General features: G+C 34.8%; 1 protein-coding gene across 1 annotated transcript; it reads left to right on the top strand.

Moving 5' to 3' along the window:
• The first annotated feature begins 667 nt into the window (after positions 1-667).
• Positions 668-11,856, top strand: LOC147405220 (eukaryotic initiation factor 3 gamma subunit family protein). The gene is made up of 12 exons (XM_086441444.1): positions 668-1,012; positions 1,106-1,233; positions 3,939-4,056; positions 5,839-5,920; positions 6,040-6,110; positions 6,887-6,928; positions 7,034-7,158; positions 7,515-7,608; positions 9,253-9,564; positions 9,655-9,760; positions 10,157-10,243; positions 11,302-11,856. Exons 1-12 carry the CDS (start codon positions 888-890, stop codon positions 11,407-11,409), a joined length of 1,398 nt encoding a protein of 465 aa, XP_086297570.1. The 5' UTR covers positions 668-887; the 3' UTR covers positions 11,410-11,856.
• The last annotated feature ends 3,008 nt before the right edge of the window (positions 11,857-14,864 follow it).

The following is a 14,864-nucleotide window of genomic DNA, read 5'->3' as shown; positions in this document are numbered from 1 at the left end:
ATTTTTGAAAGGACTTCAGATTTTTCTTTTAGATTCATTGAGGAAGGGGTTTGGAAAATTGGAAAGGTCTGTTTGATTCTTAGAGTTGAATTTACAAAGTTTTAACTCTATGAAGTTTAATAATCAAGTTGAGAAAGAAACCCAAAATTTGCCCAACATACACATAATTTCAAAAGCAAAACAAGAAAATAGAGAGCTGATAAAACATAATATGTCCTTAACACCAATTCATACAAAACATCATCTTCAATTAAATTCAAAAAGACTCAGAGAACTTCGGACCCTCCACCGATTTTTAGCCTAGTTCGTGTACCCCTCTCCCACGAATGACCATGGGAGAGTCGGAATATTTTTTTAAGAACCGTGATAATATGACGCTCCCCTCTAGCAAACACCCCCTACGCTCCCATCACAGAACTGTAGATCAAATGCTTTGACATACACAAGAAAATATTTATGATTCTACTTATCCCGAGGGAAATGATCTATGGTTCCATGATGGGGCGAAGTGGGTGTCATATTATCACGACTTTTTTTTAATGGGAAATTCATTTTCAAGGTGTGTTTAAAGCATCTTAACGTGTGCCCTTAGCGAACATGTTAACAAAGAAAACCTTAAAATCGGTTGACTCAAACCAAGTCCATTTATACCAGTCCGAACTACGTAATCAACTTAAACCCTAATAGCTGAAGTACTAAACCCCTCTGTAGAGTGTAGACTGTACGTGTACTCTCTAGTCACTAGTGTTTATTAAAATTTTAGATCTTAGAGAACAAATTCTTCGAAGACCACTTTCTGCATAAATCTTCTCTTAGAAATCCCCTATTTTGATATTTTTATTCTCTTTCTAAGATCAAATATTCATCTTTTAGTTCTTCTAAAAGATATGGCCGCAATTAGTCTGCAAAACGATTCAAATCAAAACCCTAGAATCACATGGGAAGGTTGCAACGTCTTGATCGACATCAATGATGGCGATCGTCTCGTCTTCGCTCGTCTCTCTCCTGGATCGTAAGTCCATTAATTAATTAATTAATTAATTTTCTCATAGATTCTGTTACACATAGATTCACAGAATGACGTTGTTTGAATTATGTGTCGCAGGACTCTAAAAATTGGGGATAAGAAGTGTTCTCTGCGCCCTTTGATTGGTTGCCCATTTGGTTCTTTATTTCAAGTGGAAAGCGGGCCGAAAGGGCCTTATCTGTCTCGCGTTCTTGCTACGGCCGAAGGTTTAGTTCTCAATTTTGTGAATTTTGATGGTGTTGTCACCAACTCACTATGCTTATGCACAATTGACACCATTGTATTTGAGTGTAAAAATCTGAATTTTAATGAAATAAATTGACTTGGATACTTATTTTTATGGGCATTTTTCAAACCCTTTTTTTTTATTTTTATAAATGTAATATATTGAAAAAAGAGAGAAAACCAAGTACAAGGAGGCCGAGGAAGCCTCTCAAAGAGCAACAAAGCAAAGTAAAGTTAAAGCATCAATCATTACATAAAGAGTTCCATCTAAAAACAAAGTCATCAAAAGTAGTCTCCTTGAATTCTATGTTCTGTTTCGACCATAGATACAACAGGCCCAAAATCTCCAAGAAGCTGCCGTGAGTGCTTCTCATCTTACTCTTGAACACCCTGTTATTTCTCTCACTCCACACCCCCCAAAGCAATAGTCGAGGGAAGAATAGTCCAAAGGGATCTTTTTCTTGAAGAGAAATCATTACTAGCCCACCCTTCAACCAACAAGGAGAACTTACGAGGAAATACCCATTGCATACAGAAAAGACCAAGGAACATTGACCAAATGTGATAAGAATAAGAACAATGAATTAAAATATGATCGACAGTCTCCTCATCCTTCAAGCATAGGGGACAACAATTAGGTATGATCCAACCCCAAACAATCAAGTTGTCCATCGTAAGAATTCTTCCAAGGGAGGTCAACCAAACAAAGAAGGAGATTTTAGAAGGAACTAAGTTAGACCAAATAATGGACCCCAAGAAAGATCGCTTGACATAAGGATTAAGCCATTTATGGAAAGAACTGACATAGAATCTCAAGTCCTTAGCCCTCGTCCATTCCCATCTGTTTTGTTCTTTTTTATTGAAAAGACGTAAATATAAAAGATCAAGGAATGATGCCACGTCTGTTAGCTCTCAATTATTAAAGTTTCTCCTGAACCCCAAATCCCAAGTAGAGCTAGTATCGTTGCGGATCAAACACTGTTGGATCGGTTCATTCTTTTTTAGAGAACAAGCATACAAGGACGAAAATTGAGCCGCTAAAGGCGATGTGCCACACCAACTATCTTTCTAAAATCTAATCTTCTCGCCTATGCCCGCTTTGAACCTAATCCCTTTCTCAAATGCCTCTCCCACTTTTAGAATCCCCTTCCAAACACTACACCCATACAAACCTTTTGCCTCATTACTATACCAGTCTAGTCTATTTCCCCCATACTTAGCCTTAATAACCCTTCTCCACAAACTACCCCTTTCCTCCTCAAACCTCCACAACCACTTCTCTAATAGCGCTCTATTAGCTATTCTAAGACCCCTAATCCCCAATCCCCCCTTATTCTTGGACATGCAGATAACCTTCCACTTGACTAGGTGATACTTTCTTCTTCCATTCTTGTCATTCCACAAAAAATTTCTCATAAGCCTTTCCAATCTGATTTCGACGGATCTAGAAAGCGTGAAAAGGGAAAGAAAGTAAACCGGAATACTTGTCAATGTGCTTTTTATCAAGATTACTCTCCCTCCTTTAGATAGATACTTGGCCTTCCACGTACTCAGTCTTTTCTCCAATTTTTCAACCACTCCTTCCCAAATTTTGATACTTTTATAGGGTGCTCCCAAAGGTAAGCCCAAATACGACGTGGGTAAAGTATCATGCCCACAACCCAACGTAGCAACCATCAAGTGAATATCACTCACTTCTCTTACCCAAAAAGCTTACTCTATCGTAAATTGATATGTAACCCAGAGATGGCCTCAAAGCAACACAATAATACTCGAAGCGCTCTCACCTGGTACTTGGAATGATCTAGGAAAATCAAAGTATCATCCGTAAATTGCAAGTGAGAAATCAACGGACCATCATTCACCCTAAACCCTGAAAGTTTTCCTAATTCCACTGGTCTTTTGAACAATCTAGACCACATTAGAATGGGATTGACTAGTTGGAAGCCATCCACTACCAATTGCACCCACTTAAAAATCTTCCTTTGCTCTTCATTTGGATTATTGCACTCCAAAAATAATACAAAAAAATTTATAAGAAATATTTGATTTTTGCACAGCCGAGCAAAAAAAAAAATGTATACAATTCGCACAAACAGATAAGATGAAACCACAGGAAGTTGAATACGCCCTAAACCCTAAGGTTGTTGTAATGAAGTGCAATTAATAGGTTAAAATGGAGGTTATAAAAAAAAAAAAAAAAAAAAAAAAAAGGATATATTTTGAAGGTTTGTGTGCAACCAACCTTTAGTGGTGTCCAACTAGTCAGTCTTGGGAGTGATTTTTCTAGATGCATTGGTTTAACTCACTTGTTTATCTATGTATACATGGTCTCTCGTGGATTTGGTAAGAGTTACAAAATATGCATCTCCTTAAGAAATATAGAAAAATCACACTCATGTTAGAAAAACACCCACTCAACTTTTATCATCCGAATATCATCATTATCAAGTTAATTTTTGCAATGTTTATTTCCTTTAGTATTATTAAGTTTATGAGTAAGCCTTTTTAATGAGATCAGTAAATCAGTGATGGTGGGAATTGAACTCAGGTCTATGGTATCATCACGCATAGCCCATAGGCGTTACCAACTAAGCAATCACCCATTAATGATTGCTTCTTTTTATTTGTACATCTTTTTCTTTCCGGTTCTCTTGACGTTTCATAATTTTCTTACTTTGTATAGGTGATCTTGAAGAGAAAGGTGATATTCAACTAAAAGACGAATCCAAAGACAATCGAGCATTGATTGATAATAATACTGCCCAAAGTCTTTCTGGTGAAGATATAGATGCAATGCGGAGGTTAGGATCTTTAATTAAATTTTTTTTTTTGATACATGGGTATCCAGACTTAGTCCGACTACTCCCATGGACACGCCTGTCACCACTTCCAGCACGTGCCTTGTGTACCCGGTCTTTTAAAGCACCGGGGTGGTGGCCAACAAGGGGTGAAGTGCTTCTAACTCAGGACCTCTGCTTCCTGAGGCAAGGTCCTGGCCATCTCACCAACCTTTTGTTGGTTTTTTTTTTATTCACTGAGGTTTAGGCAATAATGGATTCATGCAGTTTTCAAATTTACCTGTTGGAGTTAATTCATAGAGTTGATTAAATGGATTGCGATACGAGGTTAGGATTTAGCGCAATAATGAAATTTTGTATAGCTTGTTTACAAACGACTGGAAATGGGGCAAAAGGTAAGGAAATTAATGATTTGAAACTCTGGGTCACAAGAAAAAGATAGACACAAAAACAATGTAGGTATAATTGTAGATAGAGATTGTTTGATGTGTGCAATAAAGACCGATATTAGCTGTAGTTAGAAGGAACATGCAGATCAAAGGTTCTAAAAGAATGATAGGAAGACAAAAGGACATGGGTTGACGTAGAAAGGGCGGAGATGTAAACAATAGAATTAACATAATAAATGGATTTAGACATATAATGGAGAAACAAGACACATCCAGCTGATCCCAAATGGGCCAACTTTGTGGCAACATAAAATATTCAATCATTTGTTGATGAAAAAACATTGGCAGGTTGTTTCATGATCTAGAATAGCTGATGTATTCAACATTCTGATACGTTGGTACAGCTGAGCGTAGACAATGATTTGGTTACCACTCACCTCTATAATTTAGAGTTGGGACCTAATTAAAGGACTTCTGTGGTGAATGAGTGGAGGAAAGAAGTTTATATTTATGGTGCTTTCTCTTATGTTCAGAGGAGCTGGAATGTCAGTGATGAGAACTGAGCTCCATGATGAGAATTTAGGGGCTCCACAGTGATGAAGATTTGGGTTTGCATTCATCCTATCTGATCATAGAATTGCACAAGGGGCTATGTGGCTTTATTTATGTTCTTGCATGAGCAAAAAGCCCTAAAGTTCACATGTACAAATGGATAACTAGTTGGCACCCACATCCACATCCACATCCACATCATTAGAGAATAAACTAACTCCAGTGAGTATAGTTTGGATCTGGGACCTGTATTTTTGTTACAATTCCTCTCTTTGTGAAGGTACAAGTTTCTACAAGTTCTGTTGTTGAAATTGCATTTTAGTGATATTTGTTTGTACAAATGTAAAAACTGCATATCGTTACAAGTGAACGAATTGCTATTTAGTTACTTACTCGCTAGTTTTTATGGCTTTATTTTCTCCAAAAGAAGGCATCAAAGATATCCAATAGGCTATAGCAAAAAAGGGAGCTAGCATGTGGTTTTGTTCTGATTTAACATGTCTAAAGATATTACATTAGTACATAAGTACATATTTTTAAGTATCTTTTCCATGTACATCATCTTGCGATGAAACAAAAACTAGCATCTAGGTTCTTTTGGAATTTTAGATGAAGATGGTCTTTATTCATTGATTAAGTTCTCTCTGTTTAGGTTTTTGTTTTCCTTTACTGTCTAAGAGTTAGTCAACTGCGTGTGGAATTTATTCATATATTTGTTAGCCAGAACTGTGGTAATAATTTTTTCTTGAATCACATGTGGCATGTACCTGTTTGATAAACCCTTTGTGTTTTTTAAGAAGTTTTGAATTTAAAGTTTCTGGCTAATTATTGGTAATTGTTGCAGTCAGGGTGCAACGGGTGATCAGATAGTTGAAGCTCTGATTGCTAACAGTTCAACATTTGAGAATAAAACAGTGTTTTCACAAGTGAGCATGTCTTATCATATTTCAAAACTTAGCTGATTTTCTGATTGGCTTATAAAATGAAAGAAAGAAATACAAACTTGCTTATTTGAAGGCCTCCTGATTTCCAGTCTTAACTGCAGGAGAAATATAGGCTTAAGAAACAAAAGAAATATGCACCTAGAGTACTTTTGAGGCGTCCTTTCACACGAAGGTAATCTTTGAAGTTCAGCTTTGTTATTTGGAGTCCTCATGCAAAGTTAATAAGACTTATTGGCATGTTTCAGCAGATGTACTTATTGTGAAGGTTCAGACTTTTGAGTTACATTTTCTTTTATTGTATCAGCGGCACTCCTTTGTAATTTTCTGATTCAGCTTTCAACATAAGTTATGTGATTATTGCCTTAATTTTTCAACTGCATAGAATTCTCGTGGGTATATTGATCTTCATCTTCAAAGCATCCAATGCGCAATTTATTCTATTTAAACTTTTCAAGTTTTAAGTTCTGTTAATGTGTTTTTTCGCTGATAGTATCCTATTGGCCTTCGAGATTGAAACTTCTTTCATACTTACGTTTCTTACTTTTCGGGTGGGTTTGATTCTGTCTCTCTGTCTCTCTGTCTCATTATTTAGTGTTTTTTAGATAGGTCTAACTTAGACTTTACCACCTTACCGAGGTAAAGTTGAAGAAGTAAGTTTACTGGTTTCACAATATTTGACATGTCTTTTCTTCTCAGCCTCATGGGAAAAGTTAGAGAAGGGAAGGTCATGAAGTTTGTTTATGTTGCATCATATTGTATTTCTATGGTAACAATGATCTTAACATTTGAGTTCTAAGACTTCCTTTTCTTTTCATAGTTAATTTCTTGGGAACTTGTGGTGGTTTGAGTACTTTAGTTAGCTTTATATAACTATTCACAAAATACAAGTGATACAATGCTGGCAATCTTTTGTTTCCACTGACCTATTGTCCCTCATTTCTTTTGCAGTATATGTGAGACATACTTCAAAAAATATCCAGCTAGAATTGGGTAATAAATGGGTGCTTAATCATTTCATTGGTTTGGGGTTATTACTTTGGGAAGTTGAGCTGCTGTGACCATTGATTTTTAACACGTATTTGTCATGGTCCTCAGGTTCTTGCGAGTGGATGCTCTCTCTCTTCTGCTTTCTATGGCTAATGTTAGTGCATATTCAGATGTACTTGTGGTGGATATGATAGGAGGTATTATCACTGGTGCTGTGGCAGAACGTTTAGGAGGTATTTCTTTTTCTATTTTTGAAGTGCTTCTCTTAAGTCCTCTAATTGAAAAAATAAATAAAAACACTGCCATTATTTAATAAATTAAAAATATATTTGTGTGACAAGTCATCTTGTTTATGCTGCTATCCTTTATTTTGGTTTGTGCTGTAATCATGTATTTCTATAGCTTTTATGTTTAACTGCTACTCTTTTCTGATTTACGTAGATTTTAAATTTTAAATTCATCCCACAGAGAAAGAAAAATAATCTGTGACGTATATACGAGAGAATATTTGAGTTATAGATAACATATTTACTTTGACTTCACGTTTTTGATTGTCTTTCATTCAACAAGAACATTATCTGTATTACAGGTGCAGGTTATGTTTGCAATACCTATTTCGGGGTCACGCCATATCCTATGGATATAGTAAGGATGTTCAACTTCAATGACAAAATCTGCAGCAGGTATACATAGCTTTGGTTTCTGGTGTATCAAGCACTGTTCATCCATTTTAATTCTATTTTTCAAAGCTAGTTACTTTATATTGCAGCATGACTTTTAGACTTGTTGCATTTGTCGAGTTGTGCAGGTCTTCAGCCATTCTTTAGCTTTTACCAATTTTAATATGAGAAACCATGGGAACAATTGTAGTTTTTTGGTTTTGTTTTTCCCGTACTGTTTTACATGGATATCCTACTAGACAAATCTCTTACGTCTACTTATCAAGTTGAAGATTTATTTTAGATGCTTGATGTTAACCACGTGCATATACTTGTCCATCCGAAAACTGTTGGAACCAAGGTTACCCAATTTGTTAGAAATGTACAAACCAATTCGAACTGAACAAGTTCTCTGTGGGTTCGTGAAATGTAGTGAATTTAGTAAACTCCATTTACTTTAATTTTTTTTTTTTTTTAAATTCCCCTCCACATGTTGATAATGTTTGAGAAATTCCCCTAAAATTTCAATCTAATAACATGCCTCTTTGACCTTGGTCTTTTTTAATAGACTAATGAAAAATGACGAAACACATATATTTAAAAAAAAAAACTTGATTTTTTCTTCCCAAAATCTGCCATCTTTTTTACCCTACTCATTACTCCAACCCTCAAATGCCCTCATTTCTATCTACCCCCAGGTTCATTCTCAAATGGTGAACGAACCACGGACTCGAATTCAAACTAAGCGAACCCATGAATCAGGTAACATAGGTTGGAACATTCCATGAAGGCCAATTACAGCTCCAGTTAGAAGGAGTGTACAAGTTAAAGTTTCTAAAGGAGTGAGAGGAAAACCCAAAAATGTGAACTGAGATAGTGAAAGAGGATATACTTATCATGAAAAGAAAAAAAATAGTGAGAGGATATGAACAGAACTTCAATAGCAGATAAAGTGACTTTGGAAAGAATTGAATGGAAGAACATGATTCATTTACTGAAACCTTTGGGATAAGCCTTCGATGATGATGAGGATTTAAGGAAGTTTGATGAAGTTCAATACCTGGAATGAACTACATCCAACATAGATATGAGGAGGGTTACGGTAGCTGTTTCTCCTGATCCGACGATTAACCCTGGATTTCACCAGGTTGTGAGAAGCCAAAATGATAAGAATGCAATTTTTTTTCTCTTGTTTACAAAATAATATTAAGTTGGTCCTTGTATTGGTTACCCATCTGAGAGGTCGTGTGAATCGTGGAAACACATGGATAATTCTCCTAAACATGTAGAGGTGCATTGATTAGAACTGAGACTGACATAGACAATATATATAATTATCAACTAATTAGATCCGGTCCTTTCTGAAAAGAGGGATGTATATGTCAGAACATTGAACTTTTTTTGTCGGGGATACCTTGGATATGCATTGGAACATTTGCAAGTTTGGAAGCCACCATTCACTGGGTCTTCTTGCCCAGAATGATGCAATTGGATCAACAATCAAATTAATAATTTGCGTGTCTCTCTTAACTAGGGCCCATCAACTGTAGATTGTATCATTTAGCATTTTAAGGTTTTCTTCAGGGGTATGCTTGCACGAAGTAATTATTCATTAAGATTTTTATATACAAATTCTAGTCGCTAACATTTTCGTTTACTTTGATGCAGAATTGTGCGATCTCCTCTTTCTGGTCTCTGTTTAGCTCAAAGTAAACATTCAGACCATCCTGAACAACAGGAAAGCTCCTTTGCTATGTCAGACGGCCAAACAATTCAAGATGAAGTATCTCATCCTCCTTCACATTCAATTGGTACTGAAGGAACCTCTCCTTCATCTGTAAATGGGATGCCAGGTCCCATTTCAATATCCATGCATGAGCCTAGTGTTTCTTTTGATATCAAACCTTGCAAATCCACTAAACCCGGAGAGAAGGCAAAGCAAGAAATCATTGACATGTGGAAAGAAAATGGGTTCTCTAGGTAACTACTGTTCTTCTGTATTTTAATTGGCACGACAGAGGTACCCATTTAATACTAAACAACGACTTAGAATAGCAACCCGTTTTGCAGCCTAATCATTGCTGCCCCAGAGCTGGATACTTGGAGCATAGTTCAAGAACTACTACCACTTTTATCATATTCAGCACCATTTGCCATTTATCATCAATATCTTCAGGTGATTTGCTTCGAATTTCTGGTGGTTGCATATTTATATTGGTCCTGTTTAGTTGATTTATTCAATAGCATGGGAATCATGTTAATTAGATCTAAGAAATACAGCGATCAGTTTTCAACCCAATCATCGTTTTCCATGGGATTCAGTGGTGGATATATTTTCTTTATTTCTATTATTGTTTGTCTTCTCAAGTGGATTTGACAGTTTAGGTATTAATGCTGGATGAATTTCCATCTTTTTTCCCCCCAATTATAATTAATTTTTCTGTGATTCAAAATTTTGTACTTCTAGGTCTCCTGCATTTTAGAATTGTGCCCACACTTTGAAATGGTCGTTTCCTTGCTAGAGGGTGTTAAAGAAGACATGATGAAACAATAACTTATTCTCTGTTTGCAGCCTCTTGCAACATGCATGCACAATCTACAAGTCGCGAAAATGGCAATCGGTTTACAAATTTCAGAACCTTGGCTACGTGAATATCAGGTAAATTGTTCAAACTTTTTAATGATGCTTCTTTACACTTGGAGGTTTCCATGAACTTTATTTTGAGTTCCTTTACATACTATAATACCTTGCATGTAATGTATTTATGTTCCCTCCATTGTTCTAGTGAAATTTACGGACCCCGTTTCCTTACTGGCTTTTTCCCCTTTTTTGCCGCCTAAAGCAGAATCGTAACCCATCAATAATTGAGACTCGTTTTTTCCTACAATTACAATTTTGAAGGCAATTCGAATTACACTTCTCTAATACTATCATTTCCTTCAGAAATTGTCTACATAGGAATCTTGTCAAAGATTGTTCGAAACCATTGAAGTGTTTTGTTGAAAAAGACAATGTGCATAGGCCTTGATCAATGTTGTCAAATAGCATATGCGACTACGTGCGAACAGCATATGCTACAAAAAAAAATTTGAAATTTTTTTTTTGAAAAATATGCCATCGCACACACTTCATATATGTCATCATACACAAAAATATGCCCCATCACATAATGGCAGATAGCATAATTTGGGGTATGCAACTGTAGCATATGCAATTTTCACTTTGAAAATAGTATATGTGACCACATTTGAGAACACTGGTCTTGATGATAACATATTAGATATAGAAACAATAGGCACTATCTTGCATATTTGTTAGCATAGTCACCAAGTCGGGGATTGGGAAAAAGTCCGGAAAAAAACACATGAAAAAATCGAAATAGTGTTAGGATAATGTATTTTTTTCTATCAAGTGGTGTTATCATTTATATCATCAAATCCTATTTTAAACTACAAGAATAAATGGTCTGCGAAAAAACCCTTTAAAAAGTGATGATTAAATCACGTTTTTTTGTTTAAATCATGACTTTTTCTAAAAGTCATGATTTAATCACCAATCTTTAAAATCGTGATTTGATCACGACTTTTTGAAGAAGTCGACAACTTTGGTGACTATGCTTGTTTGCATGAAACCCTATAATAAAAACTCAATTTTTTGCAAAAAGGAAAATCAGGTTCTTTAGTATTTAACGATTATATCTTTTGATGATTCTGCAGGTTCTACCATCTAGAACACATCCATGTATGCAGATGAGTGCTTTTGGTGGGTACATTCTGAGTGGGACAAGGATATGTAGCGGCGAAGACCAGCAGCAAACTAAGTAGCCCCTAAAACCTACTACTGTCCCATTCACTCTTTATAAGATATGATGCGCTGAGAGTTCATTAATTTGTTTCATAAAAAGGAAAAAAAATGATTCCATCCTGTGAACTCACTTGTCGAACAATGAAATGCTTCTGATTCTCAGGCCCTCTAATTTTTATTTTTTGATTGATGGGGCAGAAATTCTGTAGTTCCAAAGGGGATGTATGTTAGTTTCTGCAGTTTCAATTCGGTAATGTTAGCTGTTTATTTATTTAATTTTATGATTTTTTTCCTCCAATAGTACAATGTTGTTGACTCGAAAATTATAAAAGACCAACAATAAGTAAAAGAAGGGGATGGAGAAGGTGAAAGCAGATATGAACTGACATAGAATAATAAACTGGACACAGTGGAATGAGAAGAACACAAATTTGTGATATATTGATGATTGTTTGATTTTTTGCTTATTTATTTCCCTTGAACCCTTGGCATCTTTTGCGAATCTGTATGATAGAACACAATGGTGGACCTCAGTCCCCACTCTTTTGTCCCAAGCTTTATACCCATAAATAACGTATGTGGAGGAAGATTGTCTCTCTTCGTTTGTCCTCTCTTCCTTTTTTCAAGAATACCTCTAATTTATCATCTCTTCTCTTCTACTCTTCTCTAAAAACACCTTTAAAACTTTTTATGTAGTTTTTCCTCTTTTTCCCTTCTTCAATAATACCTCGTGTTCTCTCTTTTACTCGGCATGGGCAAACTCTAGTTTGAAAACAAAATGAGTTGTACTGGAGTAACATTGTGGGGGGACATTTCTGATGTGGAAGTGTGTAGGAATCATAGATGCTTTTCATCGAAATATATCCAAACAAAATGGGTAAGAATAATGCTGAAGTGACATCAAGATTATACCTCATGGCGCACATCTCGACATGAAAGTGGTTAGGAACCATAGATGCATTTTATCAAGATACAAGTCAAAAGGCATCTATGGTTCTTACACACTTTCACTTCAGGATGTGCGATATGAGGTACAATCTTGAGGTCACTCTACCAAGACTCAATTGGTAATTGTTCTTTTAAGGATCACAGCTCCATACTCAAAATGTTACTTTCAAACATATCTGAAAGACTATTCCCTCGCGAAACTTGTGACGAACTTTATTTACAAATATTTTTTCCACACCTCTTGCCTAAAAGATTCTCTCAATGCTCGCTTTCCCATCAATAAACATTATCTAATTTAGACATAAGAACCACAATAATGAATGATAGGAATTCCCAAATAAGGTTTATACTCTTAACGATCAAATTATCTCCATTTATGTTACCTGGTTCGTTAGTTTGCTTGATTTGAATTTGGGTTCACCACTCTAGAACGAACCAGTTAGTAGCGATAGTTTCATAAAGAGTATTTAGGTCATTTATTTTACTTAAAGAAGATGACTTAGGTCGGGATTCCTCTAAATTTGACAAATGTTGGAGCTAATTGTTATTTTCCTAAAAGCGTCTCTAACAGTGACAAAATAAAGGGGCATTAATAATATCAACCCAAATAAAAGGGCAAATTGTTTCACTAGTTTCGTGAAACTACGAATTAACTTGGTTTGTACCGATTTATAGTTTGGCATGATTAGAGTGAACCTGATAACGTATTCTCCACTATGTTACGAGCCTTCCTCACTTGATAAAGTCAATGCTATGCATCATGATTTTAAATCTCGTCCGAGATCAAGATGACTCTTTCCGATTTGTCTTGGTATTGTCCACCAATGTGACAGATAGACAAGTTAGACGCATTGGACGAGATTTAAAATCATGATTCATTTGTCTTATTGTTGAACAAGATGACTCAAATGTATCGGAAAACATGTTTGAGACGACTAGGTCTTATTCATGGACGAGAAGAGACGTCAAAATGAGTTTCAAAAATCATGATATACATATGGCTGTTGATGATGTTTTTCATTCTCAGACACACAGTACAAAATCGGTTACCAGTGTGACAAGCTATCGTTATGGCATAATCCCAAGTTAATTCAGCATGAGATATGGAAAAGAACCAATTTTCAAATAATCTTGATGAGGATCATTTATTTGGAGTGACCTCAAGATTGACATTGATTTTCACTTTGCTGATGTGGAGGTGCACACAAAACCATATATATTTTTCACTAATATCTCTATGAAAAGCATCGGTTCTCTACACACATACACGTCAACAAATTGAGAATCAATGTCAATCTTGAAGTGACTTCAGCATTATTCTTTTTTATTATTATTAGTAATGCATAGGATTAATGATTAATGTTGAAATATATCTATGCACATGGTCCAAGAGGAAGAAAAACCAATATTAGTAAAATAAAATAAATCTCAACTGTTCGATCTCATATATAAACGGTTGAGATTGTGTGTGTATATATATATATATATATGTATACTCAAATCCAATTATCATAATCTCCAATCCAAAAAGTAACTTGTTAGATAGATGATGGTTCATTAGTTTAGCACATTTAAACTCTCGATGAAAGGGGAGTGAAATATTTTAGAGTTTTGTCCAAGGAGTTTATAATACATGCTTATAATATGTTAAAAGAAAAATCCATTTGACATGACCCTGATACCCACATTGTTGACATGAATTTTTTTTTTGGTTTAAGTATCAAAAGATAACATGAACATATCTAAAGAATTTGTAATAGTAAAGTCCTCTTTTTTTTTTTTTTCTTTTGGTTCTTAATTGCATTATTCTCAGAATTATCCATTACTTCATTTTAAATGATTTATAATAGAGTTACAAGTAAAAGCTAAGATATTGGAGTAAATTGAAAATCAATAAAAATTTAAAACATTGGTGACCAATATAGTCAAGTAATTTTTTTCAGTGATCATACTAATATAATCAATTTCTTCAACTATAATATTTTTTATGTTTTCCAAAATTTTCTAAAATTTCTTTAAAAAAAATACTTGTTCAATATAATTATCAATTAATAGACTTTCTTATTAAATATAATAATTTTAAATTTTCATAATTCTTAGTTACAATACATAATTATTTTTAGTAAAAAATATATTTTTTAATATAATAATTTCTTTTTTCAATTTATTAATAATAAAATGCTGATGAGAGGAAGAGATTTAACTCCTATGATCAATTTCTACGAGCGTTTAATGGTTTGTACCATAAGAGAAGACCACTGAATAATTATTACAGGAAAACATGTAAGTATTTGATTATCAGAGTACTTTGGATAGTAATCCTTCTATTCAATGCAGAAGATCCAACCATCATATAGATTTGGGGAGTAAAGTATTTTATTAACTGAAAAATTATTTTATAAACTAAAAAATTAGTTAGGTAAAAATGGGTGGGTTTGTAATTTAGTAGATAATTTTTATATTAAAAGCTTAGAAATAATACCTCAAGTAGTTGAGTATACTTGACCTTGATGAGTCGGATGAGGAA

This window comes from Akebia trifoliata, chromosome 4 (genome assembly GCF_017979445.1).
Source record: "Akebia trifoliata isolate Shusen 1 chromosome 4, ASM1797944v1, whole genome shotgun sequence".
NCBI lineage: Eukaryota > Viridiplantae > Streptophyta > Magnoliopsida > Ranunculales > Lardizabalaceae > Akebia > Akebia trifoliata.
Note: the sequence above shows the minus strand (reverse complement) of the source record. Positions and strands in the feature narration are given on the sequence as shown.